The 19050-nt window shown below is 37.0% G+C and overlaps 1 protein-coding gene across 4 annotated transcripts in view; it reads left to right on the plus strand.

The window, feature by feature from the left end:
- ST7L (suppression of tumorigenicity 7 like) overlaps positions 1-19050 on the plus strand; it is a 41098-nt gene that overhangs the window by 1134 nt on the left and 20914 nt on the right. For 2 of the 4 annotated variants that reach the window (XR_004590825.3, XM_034414296.3), the window contains exons 2-11: positions 2640-2722; positions 3815-3980; positions 4857-4911; positions 5674-5789; positions 7563-7641; positions 8399-8553; positions 9397-9494; positions 10252-10366; positions 14706-14778; positions 15929-16031. Coding sequence is in view for 2 of the 4 variants with exons in the window: in XM_034414296.3 (XP_034270187.1) it covers positions 2640-2722; positions 3815-3980; positions 4857-4911; positions 5674-5789; positions 7563-7641; positions 8399-8553; positions 9397-9494; positions 10252-10366; positions 14706-14778; positions 15929-16031 (1043 nt within the window). In the remaining 2 variants the exon portion in view is untranslated. The remainder of the gene's footprint in view (positions 1-2639; positions 2723-3814; positions 3981-4856; positions 4912-5673; positions 5790-7562; positions 7642-8398; positions 8554-9396; positions 9495-10251; positions 10367-14705; positions 14779-15928; positions 16032-19050) is intronic. The other 2 variants (XR_015733026.1, XM_087889373.1) reach the window with 1 other exon arrangement.

The following is a 19050-nucleotide window of genomic DNA, read 5'->3' on the forward strand; positions in this document are numbered from 1 at the left end:
GGAGCGTTTAAGAACTTTACACATGATCAGAGATATTATCTCTACTCATTTATGCTGGGTTTGAATCCTGGTGATCACAGCTGCCGTGCTTATTTATCCCAAGCAGAGTTTGGGAAGTGTATTTTGAGGGTAATAGCCTACAGAAAAATTAGAATAAATCCCAAAGGTTTTCCCCCTTCAGATTCTCAGTTTCAGCTTTTGCATATATTTTTTTCCCCTCTAGTGTTCATTTTTAAATGTTTCCACTCTCCAGAGGTCTGGTTGTTTCTAGCAGTCAACGGCCTCTTGAATTCCCCACTTTTCATCAATAGTATTGTATTTTAATTCCTTTTTAAATATTTGGGTCTGTGCTTTTTTTCTTTCCTTTAAAAAATTGTTCGTTTTTGTAAGCCCTGGAGGGTGAAAAGTTAGCACGAAGATGCCTAGTGTCATCAAAAATTCAAAAACCTGATCTTAACTTAGGCACTTACAGGAGTCTCTTAAACTTTTATTAGAAAATGGCAAATTGGTAAGCATTTCTCATCCCCAGTACGTTTATTTTTTTAAAAAATTGTCCAGTTATTTTAACTAGAGATTAACAATTCTAATTTGTATCTTGACAAAAGCTTCTAGAGATTCCACCCCCTCCCCAAATATTACTATTGAGTGTAGTGCATTTTACTACCAAGTTATGCATAAGATTGCAAATTTAGCAGCTGGTAGCTACAACAAAACAGTAAAATGGTAATATGTTTCTCGCTGATAACCTTAAATGTTCTGTGCGTTTGATCAAAGACACTTGGAAAGGAAACTTACTTCTTTGCCCCAGGGAAACAAAATGCAATGTTTTTTATTCTTTTAGATGCCATATAAATGCTTAATGTCCTTTCTCTAATTTATTGGCTGAATGTGAGATTTGCTCTATGTATATTGTCATTTCAAATGCAGTGAAAGAACCTTTTGCTGTAAATGAAGCTAACTGTACTAATTATATGACAGCAAGATCTGTCAAATGTTAATCAACTATTGTAACTGGATCTGATTTAAAAAATAATTTTTTAGAGCATGAATAGTCTAAAACCCTAAAGACTATGGTTGAATTTGCATTATATGCTAAGTAGGATTTAGGGACATGTGTATTGTTTTTTCCCCATACAGTGCTTCTTAATTGGCTTTGGAAGTTTATTGGAGATTCTGTGGTACCCAAACATGGAAGATCTATTATTTTAAATATATAGCCTTTGACATTATAAACTAAGTAGGTATATTTGAGGAATTATCTGTATAGGTTAGATCGGAGATGGCAAACCTATGGCATGCGTGCCGGAAGCACGCAGAGCTATCCCTCCGGGCACACCAGCCGTCGTCCATTGCTCTACCGGTTTCCGGTGTGCACATGTGCGCCAGCCAGCTGGTCTTCATGCATGCGGGAGCACCGGAAACCGGAAAATCAAGTGTCCAGCGTGTGTGTGCATGCCGGAAACCGGAAGCTCAGCTTTCCAGCACACGCATGCACGCTGGGGAACTGCTCTTCCGGTTTCCAGCCCTTGTGCGTGTGCGCTCCCATTTTGGCATTCGGTGCTGAAAAGGTTCGCCAACCCTAGGTTATATTATATAGCTAAATTCTAACCAGATTTATTCATAAGTAAGTCCTACAATACATGACAGCCAGTTTGAATAATTGTTAAAGATAGCAAGCTAGAAACTGAGAATATGGGTTCCAGTCCTGCATGGGGCTGGATAACTTTGGGTCAGCCACTATCTTAGCCCTGGGAAGAAGGCAGTGGCAAACCGCTTCTGTAAAGTTGCCAGGAAAACTGCAACATGCAAACAGATGGCAGTAATCAGTCAAAGAGACAAGCAAACAAAAGAAAAGCAATTTTCTCAACATAATGGGTCATGGGTTTATTTTTGATTAGTTCATCACTGACTTGAATTGAATGGCTTCATATATTTTGTTTCTACATGTTTTGAATTTATTTTGCAAAAAGAACATACTTAGAGCATATGTTGTAAGTCATGGATCATTTAGCCATTGTTTATTGAATTACAGTTGGCTAGATTTGCACAATATCCTTCCGTAAGAGCCTGAAGACCTGGCTGTGCCTGTTGGGCTGGGGACCCAATGGGGAAATACCACACTGAAGGTGGTTAATAGAAAACCCAACCTCCCTCCTCGCTCCCGGCTTCCTCACCTGCCTAATTTTTATTCTCATATCACTGAATCATTGTTTTTTTTTTCATTGCTTATGCTATTGTTCCATTACCTTATTACTGTTATGTTTGCACTCTTTTCATTTATAACTCTCAAGGTAGAGGTTCTTGGATTTAATCTTACCTAGATAAGGTCTTGAGTTTATTCACTAAAACATTACAGGCTATTTTCAGCTATTTATTTTAAATTATTGAATTTCTCATAATAGAGATTAATTCTTAACACTGGCTGGGAGAATACAGTAAGTTGTGCCATATTGTGATTGGTATGGTTTTAGCTTCGTGTGATGGATGAATCCAGAAGTTTGGTCGTTTTAGCCATGCTTTATGTTGTAATACGTGTGAACAAGACCACTTGCCTTGCTTAATATAGTCATCATTTTCTTAGCCTGAAGATTGTGAAATCCAACTGTATTAACCAACAAGACTTATCTTTTCATTGGCAGTGACTGTTTTCTTGAGCACACTGACTCCAAAATTCTATGTTGCACTTACGGGGACTTCATCCTTGATATCTGGTCTGATATTTGTAAGTATTTTTCTGCATTTCTGTGTTCCTTAACTAATCAAGCAATATAGAAGTGAGCTAAATTGTTGCTTGAGTTCATAGTTTTTGAAAACACTGGAAACAAACTGAGTATTAGAGAAATGTTTTACATATTCATATAAGACTGATTTTACTGTATTGACCTCATCATTTTTCCCGAGAAGTTAGTTTCAGTTGTTGTCATACTTGGAACAGACTCATTGATATGAATCTGCCTTAAGTTAATCTTATTTGAATCCCATCAATTTCAATTGTCTAAAGGTATAAGCAACCCTATGTTCATTGAACTGAAAATAAAAACTTGGTTCCTTGGTTCCCTTTGAGGATTAAACTATGTTTGCCCCTGCTATTGTTACATTTCTGCTCTAAGCAGAGAAGGTAATTTTAAAAACATGCTATATTTATGTATACAGCAAACAAGAATGAATTAGGTATCTTTTTAAATTTTTACAATACGTGGAATATGGTGACCATGCCTAATATAATTTGATGTATCATTTCATCAAAGCTGTAGATTTTTAAAATTAAATTTTATGCAAACTCTGCTAGCGCTAAATTGAAAATACAGTGCATCTGGTATACTAGCTGAACTCCAGATGGTGCTATTTGATAGAATAAGAAATATAGTCTTGCAAGGAAAAATGTTTATAAAATTACAAAAAACTCATCTGTGAGGAATTCTGAAAGTTAAGTGGCTTGTGATTTACTCAGAACAATTATTTATTTGTTTAGATTATGTATATCTCATATGTTGAGGCTCATTTTGTGAAATGGAAAATGAGTTCTCAGATTCCTATGTAGTATAGTACTGATTGACCACTTGAACATGAAGCCAACTATTAAATATATTTTCTTTCTGACATGAAAAAGAAAAGTTTTGAGATACTGTATTTTGTTTTAATGTCTGGTTAGTTGTGAGGAAATTGTTAGTTTTTTCTGTTGAAGGGTAAATGAAAAGGCAGGATAAAAATATTATAAGTCAATAAAAATGCCAAATCCAGTTTAAATCTCTCTCTCTCTGTGCGACCAGTCATAATAATTGCATTCTATATATTTTTCTGTTTCTTGTTACAGATATTTGAATGGTGGTACTTCAGAAAATATGGCATGTCTTTTATTGAACAGGTTTCTGTGAGTCATTTGCGACCCCTCATTGGAGGGGCAGAGAACGCTAGTTCTGCACAGGCAAATTTTTCCGCTGCTAGTGGAGAAAATGAAATGAACAGACAAAATCTCTCAGGTGATTGTTTCTAATATTTGGCTTTCTGTAAATGTACTTAGTAACTACCCTATATTTTTAAGTTATTTAAGTAACTTGTATAAGGGAGATACATACATACATACATACATACATACATACATACATACATACATACATATGCATGAAAAAGAAATGAAAAACAAAAGATATTGGCTTAAGTTTTTGATTGATTTGATTAGTATTTGGAATCATGAAAATCTGTTAATTGCCAAACTGTATGATTTGTGATTCAGGAGCATCTATTTGTCACTTTTTTGTTTTTTCATGTATTCTGTACTGAAAATCTTTCTTAAAGAAATGGATAATCATTCAAAGTACAATTTGAAAAATCAGAAATAGGACAGACCTGCTCGTTTCTTCATTTTTGCCAATCTTCTGTCTAGCATTCATTCTGATTCTGCATGATACGTAATTTAACTGTAAACTGTTATTCATACTTAATTTTAGATCCATGTGAGAAGCTCATTTCAATTTTAGGCTTACACTAATTTGAAAGATAAAATCGCCACTTTGAGTGTAGCGATTAAAAGGACCAGGCTAGAAACTGGGAGACTAAATTCTAGGTATGACTGGATGACTGGGCTAATCATTCTCAACCTTAGGAAGAAGGCAATGGCAAACCACTTCAAAAATGTTTCCAAGAAAAACTACATGGACTTATCCAGGCAGTGGCCAGGTCTCAGGACTGACTCAAAGGCACCCCAGTGTGAAGTAAAAGTTCTGTTTTTATTTTTTTATACTTGGATGTAGTTTAGATTTAGTGATCTCCCACTTTCAGGTTTCAGAAAGATAGCTTTATTAAGTAAGAGTAGTTCTAGTTTAATTTTAAGACTAAATTATTTTTTTCTAAAACAGAGTGCAAAGTATGGAGAAATCCACTCAATCTCTTTAGAGGAGCAGAATATAACAGGTACCCAATGATTGTATTTCTTTTATACCTTATTTGTTTAAAACGATAAAAAGAAGGCCATTAGTTCAAAATTATATACCCAAAGATATGGCAGATTAATGTTTGCACAGGTAATCATATACAGATAATTATTTTCTTCATTTTTTGTGGAAATAATTGTTTGAATGGATACCATGAATTTATTATTTACAGAATATTATTAAAATAATTGTTATCATGAATTTCAGTGTACTTCTATTCTGAAATCCCAGCCAGGAAATTTATGATAAAGATTTTCTCTAAGTTTCTCTATTCTTTCTTAGGCTACTATTTATTCAGTCTAGGTCATGATGCACAGAAAAAAAGAACAAGCTATTCAGTTAAATATACTTCTTACATTTCTGTTTCTTGTGTGAAATTCCTTAAGGCTGAAGTATAATATATGCTTGAAAGCCCAATTAATGGCACTAGTAGAAAATGGGAGACTGAGAGTCCTTAGTCCTTAGACACAAAGTCAGTGAGGTATTATTGGGTCATTCACATTCTTAGCCCTAAAAATAAGACAACCTTGAAAATAAATAAATTAAATAAATAATAAACTGAAACTATTGCTAAAAAAACTATATGGATTATTCCATGCCGTTATCTAGGCTCAGGACTGACTAGAAGGCATTAAAGAAAATTTTAAAAGTACTTTCATTTAGAAGAAACTATTTCTGAAATACATATAAGGATATACATAGAATTAAGAATTTAATGATGCTCATTTTTTTCCTCTTGAAGATATACATGGGTGACAGGAAAGGAGCCACTAACATATTATGATATGAATTTATCTGCTCAGGATCATCAGAGTTTTTTTACCTGTGAAACAGACTCTCTTAGGCCTTCAGATGCAGGTATAATTTATTTTTCTTTGTAAAAGAAGAAAAAATGTGAATAAGGATATAACTCATAGCTCTTGTATCGATTGTGAAATTAGTGTCCATGTTTCAAGTTTTCGATCACACTGATCAAAAACTTTTCAGGAGAAGTTCTTGAAAATTATGCTTAGCTTGCCTAATGCCTGCCAACCACATTTAACATGCCATTCAATTTCCTATATTGTATCACCTTCCATTTAGATCTGTTGGTCAAGGTATATGTAGTGGTCTACTACATCTAGTTCTTTCCCAGATATAAAAATGTTTTTGGTGAATTTATTAAACATAGCCTGGCTCTTTTTCGGGTTTGTTTTTAAGCCAAATTAAGCTTTCTTGTGTATGAATCACTTCAACATTTTTCCATGCAACAGGTATTTTTTCTTCTCTGAGGCATCTAGATTATAGTTTTGCTAGCATCTTGTGTAAACTGTGACCACCAGCTTTCAGCATTTCAACGGTAACACAGTCATTTTCTGAAGCTTTGTCATTTTTGTCAAGTTTGTAAATTTGAAATAGCAAAGATGAAAAATTTTATTATTTATGAATGTCTGTAAAAAATGAGCCTGAGATTTTACAACTTCTCATCATGCTATTTCTCTGTGGGAGTTATATATTACCTATGCCTTTTTTAAAAAAGAAAAGAAAAACAAAGGCACTCAGTGTTGTACACCAATTTTTTGGCAATTAATGCATTAATGCTTTCCAATTCATCTATCAATCATAGCTTACTGTCTATAAGTTACTTTAGTGATAATGTTCATTGCTAAAAGAGCAGGATTTTTGTTATATTAATGTAGTATATTATCTCATTAAATAAAGCCAAAGCTAACTTTTTGCTTCCAAAAAGTTGTTTCAGCATTTTTCACATTATTCTTGATGGACAGTTACATTTTTGTTTCCAAAGGAAACATATATGGATTCTTGCTAACATTAAAGACAATCAGATTTTCAGACTGCAATCTTGCATATATTTGTCTTGGAGTTAGCCACATGGATCTTGGTAATGTTGATTTTTCTGATTAGGGCAGGTGTAGATAGTTTTTTCAGATCACAATCTTTTGCTTATAACCTTTTTCACAATTAGAGCTTTTTTTGGTTTTTTGTTTAAATTAGTTTAGCTATAATATCGGACTCCTATACTGAGGATCTTTCTCACTTACCCTCTTACAAGTGAGCGAGATCCTCAGCATAGTATTCTGATATAATAGATAATTAACCTCAGTGCAAAGCAAGAGAAAGAAACAAATTCAAGTCATCTAGTCGAAACTGCCTGCCTTGATGGCAAAGTGATTAGAATTCAGTATTGCAGGCTAATTCTACCGATTGCCAGCAGTTCAATTCTGACCTGCTCAAGGTTGACTCAGCCTTCTATCCTTCCAAGGTTGGTAAAATGAGGACCCGGATTGTTGGGGGCAATATGCTGACATTGTAAACTGCTTAGAGAGGGATGTAAAGTATAATGGAGTGGTATATAAGTCTTAAGTGCTATTGTTATTGGCAGGGAGAAAGAAATAATTAAGGTCATTTGTAAAAAAAACCCTGAGGAATGTAATTGTTACTTTTGTATATTTTTGTTAATCACTTTTTTAAAAACATTTTCTTCTTAGAAAACATATACATAAAATTCAATTGGACATTTATTTTCATGGAAATGTGTAGTATTCTCTTAAAGTTAGTTTTATTTTTCTGAAATGTGTTTCTTGCATGAATATTTATTTAATTTTTACATAAATTATTTTGTTTAAATAGTTATGCAGAAGGCATGGCGGGAAAGGAATCCTCAGGCCCGAATCAAAGCAGCGTATCAAGCTTTAGAATTAAATAATGAGTAAGTTTGCATGCTCATTCTAAACCAGGTGTGTCCAACCTATGGCCCGAGGGCCACATGTGGCCCTGGACAACTATTAATGTGGCCCCACAAGATATAATAAAAAATGTACAAAAATAAAGGAAGCTTGTTATTTATATACGTTAAGTATATTATATACTTTATATGCAAGCCAAGACAACACCTCTTTACTCTATGTGGTCTAGGCAAGTGAAAAAGTTGGTACAGCCGTGGTCTAAAAAGAATTGAATTAAAATTCTGAACGTTAGAATTTCAGTTTAAATTTAAGGCATAAATATAATTTTACATTACCTAGTCATATTGTTAGCAGACTTTAAATGATATGTGTAATAACCATTCTAATTTCTTGAAAGTTGTCCCATCTTGTTCAGTTCTTTAAATAAGTTATAAGATTTTTTTAGAGGCTGAACTCTTCAAATGAAGTATGAAGAATAATGTGAAGATAACTGGATCTGGATCTGCCATTTAGTTCTTGAAAAGAAAGTACAAGTGGAAGTCAATATATGCTTATTGACTATATTGCCTTCAGTGAGTGAACTAGGAAAGCACATGCCTTACTCAGATTTATTACAAGTTTCCTTTCAGAAAATCTTAATTGCTGTTATTATAATATCCAAATTCAAAATAAATCCTAAACTTGTTTCTATTTAAACACAATATTCCATTGTTTATTTATTAAATTCATATACCATCCGAATCACTGGGTGGCTTCCAAAATTTTCCCTTTCCCTTTCAGCTGTGCCACAGCATACATTCTTCTGGCTGAGGAAGAAGCAACTACTATTTTAGAAGCTGAAAAATACTTTAAACAAGCTCTGAGGGCAGGAGAAACAGTTTATAAAAAGTCTCAGCATAGCAGTTCACAAAATCCACACCATGAGGCACAGCTTAGTAAGTATTGTTGTGCAAATTGTTTGAAATCGGTAGATTTGAGATTGGTCTCACTGTAATCTTTAACACAAAGGCTAATACTATTTCATTGATCCGGGGTTAAAACAATATAACACAAAATTGTAAATCATAGAACCGATTACTGTACATTTTAATTTTAGTGCAACAGAAAGCAGTAAAATTGATCTGACTGAGCAATTTATGAGTGTCCATTTGACAGATAATCTGTCAAACCCAAAGATAACACAGTGAAATCCAATTGTGTCCCATGCTTTATTTGCTTCAGTGTTTACTTGCCAAACTATAGCTCTACCCTAATAGATATAGCCCAAGAGATTCTAGTGTGTGGCTACCCTGAACCTTTTCCCCCTCTCCCATCCAGCACAGTATCTTAATTTGGGATTTTCTCTGAAATCCTTTTCCTTTTCCCTGAGAAAGCTATGCTGTGAAGATTCCCCTCTGCTTCTTCAGGTGCAAATTCTATCACATCTTCCTCAATGATTCTTTGTTCAGCAAACATTCAAAGTTACAAGAGTAACTTTAATATTGAATATTTAAAAGAATATATCTTTTATTTTTTTCAAACATAATCTTTATGTATATAGCAACATCTGCATAAAATATATTTTCTCCCAATGTAATAGTATTCTTTTAGAATCTCATGTATATTGAGTATTAAAAATGAAAGTAAAACATGTCAGATTTACTGGTATGCTCTGCATTTTATGTTTTTATGGTCACTAAGTATATTTAAACAAAATAAGATATACTGTGCATATGTAAATAAAACTCAGAGACAATGGTTACTTTTGACAATGATACATTAGGTGAATCTCTTTTCAGGAAGAGATACCAATGTGTTGGTTTATGTGAAAAGAAGACTAGCTATGTGTGCAAGAAAGCTTGGAAGAATTAAAGAAGCAGCAAAAATGATGAGGGATGTAAGTAAGTTATTTACACGGAAGTGTTTAAATAAATAGTGCTTTTTCATTTTCTTATTTTTAGTTGTTTTAATTTATTAAGTAAAAGAAAATCTGTGGTATATTGTGATTAAAAAATAATTATAAGGATGGTTTAAATTTGCATAGTAAGGGCATGTAAATTGAACTCAGAATAGGTCATAGGATGATCAAATTAATCAGTTTTGAGTATGAAACAGATGTAATTAATTTGAAATAACAGTTTTTGAAATTATTTATTATACTTCTATCTGCCACAGTCAAAATGACTGTTGTCAGCTTATAGTCTTCATAACTTGAAAATTGATTTTTTAAATTCACAATATTTTCTATATCACTATTGCATAAGAATGCTTTTTAAAAGTGATTATGGATTATGGTGGCCTCTACCTTCTGATTCATTTGGATGTTGAGGATTATCAGGATGCATTTCCAGTCATTTTCGCTTTAGGACTTTTCAAATTAGATCACTTTGCTTGTTTTAAGAGCTGGGTTGGATTTTTGTGTCTTGGTGCCAGTTTAAATGAAGTCACAGCTTATTTTTTTCCTCTTGTACTGGTTGGGCTTGTGTGTGGTATAGCTGCACGTTGGCAAAAAGTTTTGCTTATCCTCTTCTGCCTTTCAGCTTCTGGCACTAAAAAGACCCTTGTAAATTTGTATTGTCTACATCTCTGTAATCTACACTCATTTTTTACCAAAACTATAATTGTACATAATATATTTTCCTCCCCGTTTATAGTTAATGAAAGAATTCCCTGTCCTAAGTGTATTGAATATCCATGAAAACCTCCTAGAAACACTTCTGGAGCTACAAGCTTATGCTGATGTCCAGGCAGTTCTAGCAAAGTATGATGGTAAGAATGTATAATAATTATGAAGTTTATGTTTCTGCATTGGCAATAAACAGTGGGAATGGGAAGGGTAGTAAGATTGTGTAGGGGACAAAATTAGGTGATGATGATTGTTTGAAGTAAAGAAGATTGTGGTAAGTAAATGAATGTTAGGAAGCAATTTATAAAGCAAAACCACTGGCTGTGTAGATCTTTAAAAATCCAGAAAAATAAATTATAGATAACATGGAACTGTGAAATAAAATAGTAACTTGCAACTGGTTCAAAAGAGTAGAATATAGATCACACATTTCTCTCTTTGTTGTACCTATAATTCAAATCATAACAACAAGGGAAATTTGTTTTAAAACTACTTATGGCCTACTTTTGTAAACTCCTTAGGTAGATCGCTTAACATAACTCGGGTGCGAGTCTATTCTATTGAAGTGGGACCCTGGAGTTCAGTCGGGCTTGTTGGTCACATACCTATCTCCCAGCTATGTTGCCACAGCTCTGCCCGCACTGCTCGATGTCTTGTCTGAGGTGGCACTTGAACTCCCCAGCCTTTTAGTTGTGGGAGATTTTAATCTGCCTTCGATTGGTGAGTCATCTGAGACAATCCGGGAGTTCATGGCCTCCATGGCAGCCATGGACCTGACTCAGGTTATTCAGGACCCAACTCATAGGGGAGGACACACACTCGACCTGGTTTTTCTCTCTGGGCAGTGGATAAATGGTCATGGTAAGGGGGAACTTTCCATCAGTCCCCTGTCATGGACTGACCATTCCCTCCTTAGACTAGACTTTCAATCTGCCAACCCCTGCCGCTGGGAGATGGGACCCATAAAATGGTTCCGCCCTAGGCGCCTGATGGACCCAGAAAGGTTCTTAAAGGAGCTTGGGATATTCCCCACCTCTCAATCCTGCGATTCAGCTGAGGCTCTGGTGGCATCCTGGGAACGGGTGGCTACCGACGCCTTGGACAGAATTGCACCTTTGCGGCCTCTAACCCGACGCAGATCCCAGATTGCTCCTTGGTTTTCCATGGAGCTCCGGGAAATGAAACGTCGGAAAAGACGCTTAGAGGAGAGTTGGAGGTCCTCCCGATCTGAATCTGACCGAACACAGTTAAGAACCCATATTAGGTCTTCTCTAGTGGCGATGGAAGCGGCGAAACGTCACTACTTCGCCGCCCTCATTGCATCTGCAGAAAACCGCCCAGCAGCCCTGTTTCGTGTGACCCGCTCCCTCCTCAATCAGGGAGCGAGGGAAGACCCTTTGCAGGGCAGAGCTGAGGATTTTGTACAGTTTCTGCATGATAAAATCGCTCAGATCCGGATCGGATTGGACTCTGACTGGACAGAATTCAATCGGGAGACTAGGGTGGGTCTTGAGAATAATATCTGGATTGAGTTTGACCCTGTTTCTGTCAAGGAAGTGGACAGGATTGTGGGCAAACTTAGTTCCTCCACTTGCTTATTGGACCCTTGTCCCTCCTGGTTGGTTTTGGCTGCCAGAGAGGTGAGTAGAGACTGGATCCAGGCAATTGTCAACGCTTCGTTGAGAGAGGGGAACTTCCCCATCTCTCTTAAGGAGGCGGTGGTTCGACCTCTCCTCAAGAAGCCATCCCTGGATCCAGACTCACTTAATAACTATCGTCCCGTCTCCAACCTTCGCTTCATCGCAAAGGTTGTTGAGACTGTAGTGGCTCAACCGCTCCCACAATTCCTGGAGGAAACGGAATACCTTGACCTGTACCAATCAGGCTTCCAACACGGTCACAGCACGGAAACGGCATTGGTCGCTCTGGTGAATGATCTCTGGCGGGCTCAGGATGGGGGTTGTTCCTCCATCCTGGTCCTACTTGATCTCTCAGCAGCTTTTGATACCATCGACCATGGTATCCTACTGCAGCGACTTGTGGGGTTAGGGGTGGGAGGCACTGTCTTATGGTGGTTTTCCTCCTACCTCTCGGGTCGCTTTCAGTTTGTATGGGCGGGAGGGCAGAGATCCATCCCGAGGCCCCTTAATTGTGGGGTGCCTCAGGGGTCAGTTCTCTTCCCCCCTGCTCTTTAACATCTATATGAAGCCACTGGGTGAGATCATTCGTGGCTTTGGGTGAGATATCATCAATATGCTGATGATACCCAATTATACATCTCCACCCCAGACCACCCCAGAGATGCCCTTTTCGTGATGTCCCGTTGCCTGGAGGAGGTACGGGCCTGGATGGGCAGAAACAGACTCAAACTCAATCCCTCTAAGACTGAGTGGCTGTGGATGCCGGCATCTCGGGTTTCAGAGGTTCCATCACTTTTGATAGATGGGGAAAAACTTGCATCCGTTGATAAGGCTCGCAACTTGGGTGTCCTCCTGGATGCTCGGCTATCCCTAGAAGACCATCTAACGGCCGTGACCAGGGGGGCCTTCGCACAGGTTCGCCTGGTGCGTCAGTTGCGCCCTTTCCTGGACCGAGATGACCTTCGCACAGTCACTCATGCCCTGGTTACTTCCCGCTTGGATTACTGCAATTCCCTCTACATGGGCCTGCCCCTGAGATGCACCCGGAGACTCCAGCTGATCCAGAATGCAGCTGCACGGGTTGTTATGGGAGCCCCTCGTTACTCCCATATAACACCCCTCCTGCGTGAACTGCACTGGTTACCAGTGGTTCTCCGGGTCCGCTTCAAGGTGCTAGTCCTCACCTATAAGGCCCTTCATGACTTAGGTCCGGGATATTTGCATGACCTTCTCCTGCCTGCCTCTCACCGTCCTGTTCGCTCACATAGGGCCGCTCTCCTCAGGGTTCCGACGGTGAGCCAATGTCACCTTGCTGTGCCCAGGGGTAGGGCATTCTCTGTGGGTGCTCCCACCCTCTGGAATGAATTACCTACTGAGCTCCAGACGGCTCCTGATCTCCGCTCCTTCCGTCGGGACTTGGAAGACTTGGCTTTTCAAACAAATAGGCTGAGACTGATTCCGGGCTTTATTATTTACTTCTCATTAATTATTTGGATTAAATTATGATTTTATTGTACTTGTTTCTTAACTTGTGTTCGCCGCCCTGAGTCCTTCGGGAGAATGGCGGCATATAAATACATGTAATAAATAAATAAATAAATAACAAAACCTTAGGTGTACTATTTTGAGCACTGGACTTTTGTTGTAGAAATCCATTATTATTACTATATTCATTGCTACTGCATTTATATCCTGACTTTTTTCTTGGGTGCTCAAGGTTGTATATCATTTTTATTTCTATACCATGAACTGATGAGATAGGTTAAACTGAGAAAAAGTAACTGCTAAGGGTCACTTAGTGAGCTCTGTAATCAAGTGGGGACTTGAATCTCTTTAGTTCAAGACTGAATGGCTGTGGGTTTTAAGCCTTCCCTTCTGCCATGAATCTAATGATCTTTCATTGTTAATTTTGGATGGGTTAACAGTTCCTCAGACATGGTGCTTGATCGGGAATCTTTTTGCACCTTTAGCAGGTGGCAGCTGTGGCCAGATAGGCCTTTGCACAAATGCAACCTATGTTCCATTTGCACTCATTCCTAGATTGGGAGGCATTGGTCATTGTCACTCATACCCTAATCACCTGCCAGTTGGGTTATTGCAGCACACTCTACATGGGACTGCCCTTAAGGAGCATTCAGAACTTTTAGGTGGTCCAGAATGATGCAGCACATGCAGTATTGGAGACCCCATGTAACTAGATGAGCTAACCTGGGTCCCAGTATGTTCTGAGTATAATTTAGAGTGTATGGGTTGAGGTCAGTTACATGATTGCAAGCGGTCAAAGGTTTCTCTCTCTCACACTAAATCCAGTAGAGTGGGCATGCTTCAGGTTCCCTTGATAAAAGAGTATCATCTGGTGGGTTTTTGGAAGCAAGGCTTCTTGATTATAGTACCTGCTTTATGGAATAGCTTTGTCCTAGAGATTTGGAAGGTCACATCCCTGAGGGGCTTTTGAAAGTCTATGAAGTCTCTGTTTCCCCTAGGCACTGTTGTAGGAATGCCAATAGAGTTAATGGAGCCTGTTGCCTATAGAGGGACATGTTAATGTGCTTATTCATCGCTTAGAGTTCCATTGGGAGATGTGTGTTTATATAAATTTGTAAAAACAATCAATCAATCTCCCCAGCCCAAACCTAGTATGCTCACTGCAACACTACCTTGCCTGAATATATTAAATGTGGAAATATTGTAAGAAGTATATAATTGATTTTTGTCTTTCAGATTTTAATCTCATATATCTAATATATAAATAATTTCCCCTATAAATTGCTGTTCGGGGAAGGAATGATTTTGAAATGTTTCTTACTTTAGGATCTAAAGACAACAATTTATTGTTCTATAGATATCAGCCTTCCAAAATCAGCAGCAATATGTTACACAGCAGCACTCTTAAAAGCGAGAGCAGTTTCAGATAGGTAAGTGAAATATTTGATAGGCATATTGATATACAGTAAAGCAGTTATAACAGATTTTCATTATTGCATCATGGCAGTTTTGCTTCCAAATTCCAAACATAACATAAATCAAATGTCTTTTGTCCTCTTTTTTTAAAAAAAAATCAACATAGCATTTACCCAACGTTATTAGTCTAAAATAATGCCTTTTTATGTAGCAAATCTTTTTCATTACATCTTACTTTCCTGCCAAATTGCTGCTAAATAACAATTGGAATATAGGAATATGCAATATATAGACAGATGAATTCAGTTCTTACCATATATAGTAGATACCCACACAATTCATTTCTAAACAACTACAAATATTACAAATTACAAATATTTGATTTTTTAATTTATTATTCTGAGTTAGCAATGACTTTTGGCAGATGTATACCATCTTATACAAGCCAACGGCTACATACAGCCTTTGACTGAATGCTGGGAGCAGCATTCAAAAGGGGATAAAACTCAGTTAACATAAAATTGATTTGCTTAAATGTAAATAAAATGACTTAAATAGTTGATATGAATACTCTCCATATATTTAAAATTAAAATTCAGAAGAAAATTTTGGAAGGCTTTGGGGAAGCCACACCTAAACTTTTGTGTGCCGTTTTGATTTCTGTAGATATAGGTAGATGGTTTGAGACTATGAGTAATTAAAAATTAAGTTTGATTTAGCTTTCCTGGCTAGCTTAGCTATATATTGAGTTTATTTAGTGTTTTGCAATTCAATCTATTTATGGTTATTCAATGAGTATTTATTCAATAACCCATTGAATAGCCATAAATAGATAGAATTGCGAAACACTAACCATACTTAATACTCCACAATAGCTGGATTATTACAACATATTAAGCCAAACAACCTTTATTAGTATTTTGCCTGAAACAGTTTGTGAAGCAAGGAAAATTTCATGTATCTGAGATGCCCATATATTTTTATTTGACAAGAAGAAACAATGCTTAGTTCTTTATTGGATTACAATTTTCTGGTATAAGGATATTAATATTACTACTTCAAACTTTTGCTCCTATCATTTTTCATCATAGTTTTATCTTTTAAGATGCTGGATTATGGATTGTTTCTGTTTTGTAATATAACAAATTTGGAATGTTACTATAGGTTTTCTCCAGAAACAGCTTCTAGAAGGGGACTTAGCACAGCCGAAATTAATGCTGTAGAAGCAATACATAGAGCAGTAGAATTTAACCCTCATGTTCCAAAGGTAAGTACATCCCTCACCTCCCTCTTCAAAGGCAAGTGTTGATTAAATGCTGATGACATTTAATTAGGATTGAAAGAAGATATTCACTGATCTTCTAAATGCCAAAAGAATTTGTGTGTTTTATAATTTTTAAAAATCATTTTTCTACATAATATATTGTGAATGAAATGTGTGAATAGACAATAAAGCCCATTAAAATCATCAGATAAAATCCAGGAAATAACATGGGCAAAAAGCAAAAGGAAGAAGTTGAACCACCAAATAATCTCCCAAATTTAATTACCATGGTGAAAGATACAGTGGGGCAAAAAAGTATTTAGTCAGCCACCAATTGTGCAAGTTCTCCCACTTAAAAAGATGAGAGAGGCCTGTAATTGTCATCATAGGTAGACCTCAATTATGAGAGACAAAATGAGAAAACAAATCCAGACAATCACATTGTCTGATTTGGAAAGAATTTATTTGCAAATTATGATGGAAAATAAGTATTTGGTCACCTACAAACAAGCAAGATTTCTGGCTCTCACAGACCTGTAACTTCTTTAAGAGGCTCCTCTGTCCTCCACTCATTACCTGTATTAATGGCACCTGTTTGAACTTGTTATCAGGATAAAAGACACCTGTCCACAACCTCAAACAGTCACACTCCAAACTCCACTATGGTGAAGACCAAAGAGCTGTCGAAGGACACCAGAAACAAAATTGTAGACCTGCACTAGGCTGGGAAGACTGAATCTGCAATAGGCAAGCAACTTGGTGTGAAGAAATCAACTATGGGAGCAATAATTAGAAAATGGAAGACATATAAGACCACTGATAATCTCCCTCGATCTGGGGCTCCACGCAAGATCTCACCCCGTGGGGTCAAAATGATCACAAGAACGGTGAGCAAAAATCCCAGAACCACACGGGGGGACCTAGTGAATGACCTGCAGAGAGCTGGGACCAACGTAACAAAGGCTACCATCAGTAACACACTACGCCGCCAGGGACTCAGATCCTGCAGTGCCAGACATGTCCCCCTGCTTAAGCCAGTACATGTCCCGGCCCGTCTGAAGTTTGCTAGAGAGCATTTGGATGATCCAGAAGAGGATTGGGAGAATGTCATATGGTCAGATGAAACCAAAGTAGAACTGTTTGGTAGAAACACAACTCGTCGTGTTTGGAGGAGAGAGAATGATGATTTGCATCCAACGAATACCATACCTACTGTCAAGCATGGGGGTGGCAACATCATGCTTTGGGGCTGTTTCTCTGCAAAGGGACCAGGACGACTGATCCGTGTACAGGACAGAATGAATGGGGCCATGTATCATGAGATTTTGAGTGCAAACCTCCTTCAATCAGCAAGGCATTAAAGATGAAACGTGGCTGGGTCTTTCAGCATGACAATGATCCCAAACACACCGCCCGGGCAATGAAGGAGTGGCTTCGTAAGAAGCATTTCAAGGTCCTGGAGTGGCCTAGAGTCTCCAGATCTCAACCCCATAGAAAACCTTTGGAGGGAGTTGAAAGTCCGTGTTGCCCAGCGACAGCCCCAAAACATCACTGCTCTAGAGGAGATCTGCATAGAGGAATGGGCCAACATACCAGCAACAGTGTGTTCCAATCTTGTGAAGACTTACAGAAAAAGTTTGACCTCTGTCATTGCTAACAAAGGATATATAACAAAATATTGAGATGAACTTTTGATATTAATCAAATACTTATTTTCCATCATAATTTGCAAATAAATTCTTTCCAAATCAGACAATGTGATTGTCTGGATTTGTTTTCTCATTTTATCTCTTATAGTTGAGGTCTACCTATGACGACAATTACAGGCCTCTCTCATCTTTTTAAGTGGGAGAACTTGCACAATTGGTGGCTGACTAAATACTTTTTTGCCCCACTGTAATAAAGGCCATTGAATTATCAGGAAAGGCCAGGATGGATGCATTTCCTCCCTCCCAACTCCACTAAAGAAAAACCAATGCTGTCATAGTACTATATCCCAGTCTGAAATCAGTCTGGAAAGGTTCTGGGTAATCTGTTTCCTCTAAGATTTGTATATATGATTACGCTTACAAGTGGGCAAATAATGTAAATCCTGATAACCATAATTTTATATGACCATTATAAAAAAGCATTCTTTCTATCATTGGCAGTTCCATGGTTATCCCAGTATGTAAAGCAAAGGATTCTATCCTTAGTTTGTGTAAGGGAAATATAAAAATAATTATATAAATACATTATTCTTAATTATTTTTGTTCCAGTGAGCATATTTGGAATACTTACATTTATTTTAATATATATAAGTGTAACAGATTAAAGACTTTTTGTAAAATCTGTATTGCCCAAGGGGGGGGGGGGAGAAACAGAATGAGAAATTTTATGCCCAATTCATCTTTTCCTAAATTAATGTGTACACAGTAATTGGAACTTCAAATAGCCATTGCTGTCACTGATAATATATTACCTTTATAGCCTTAGTAATAGAAGGATGGCTTCTCCCTGGACTTAATCCTCTTTTGATAATCAGGATGTCCAAATGGTTCTTTCCTTGAGGTTTGATTTTATTCATCTAGTCTTCTCTTTTCTTGAATATGCATTGGGAGAGCTAATTGCTCTAAGGATTTTCTGCTTCCTTGCATGACTGATCAAAAGCACAGCAAATTCATTTCAGGCAGTCTCATTTCTCTAGCTTCTGCATTTAGGGTGGAAGACTGGGATGTATTATTACCCAAAAATGAGGTGTCTGTCCTATTGCTTCAGGACTACTGTGTCTTTGAGGAGTTTAATATGTTTTATGTACTTCTGACTGGTATCACATATCAAGAAAACTAGTGTCATAGTAATAATTTTATATTCTTATCTTTTATATTCTTATATTCTTATATTTTATGTTATTATCTTTCAGATTTCTTTTTTTATTATTATTATTGTGAGTTATATGTCAAAGGGCTGTGGAAAATAACATGTCAGAGTTTTTAGGCCCACTTAACTTTGATTAAAAGATTATTTTAATCAAAGGTAACT

Source organism: Pantherophis guttatus, chromosome 3 (assembly GCF_059756535.1).
Source record: "Pantherophis guttatus breed Tessera chromosome 3, ASM5975653v1, whole genome shotgun sequence".
NCBI classification, from domain to species: Eukaryota; Metazoa; Chordata; class Lepidosauria; order Squamata; family Colubridae; genus Pantherophis; species Pantherophis guttatus.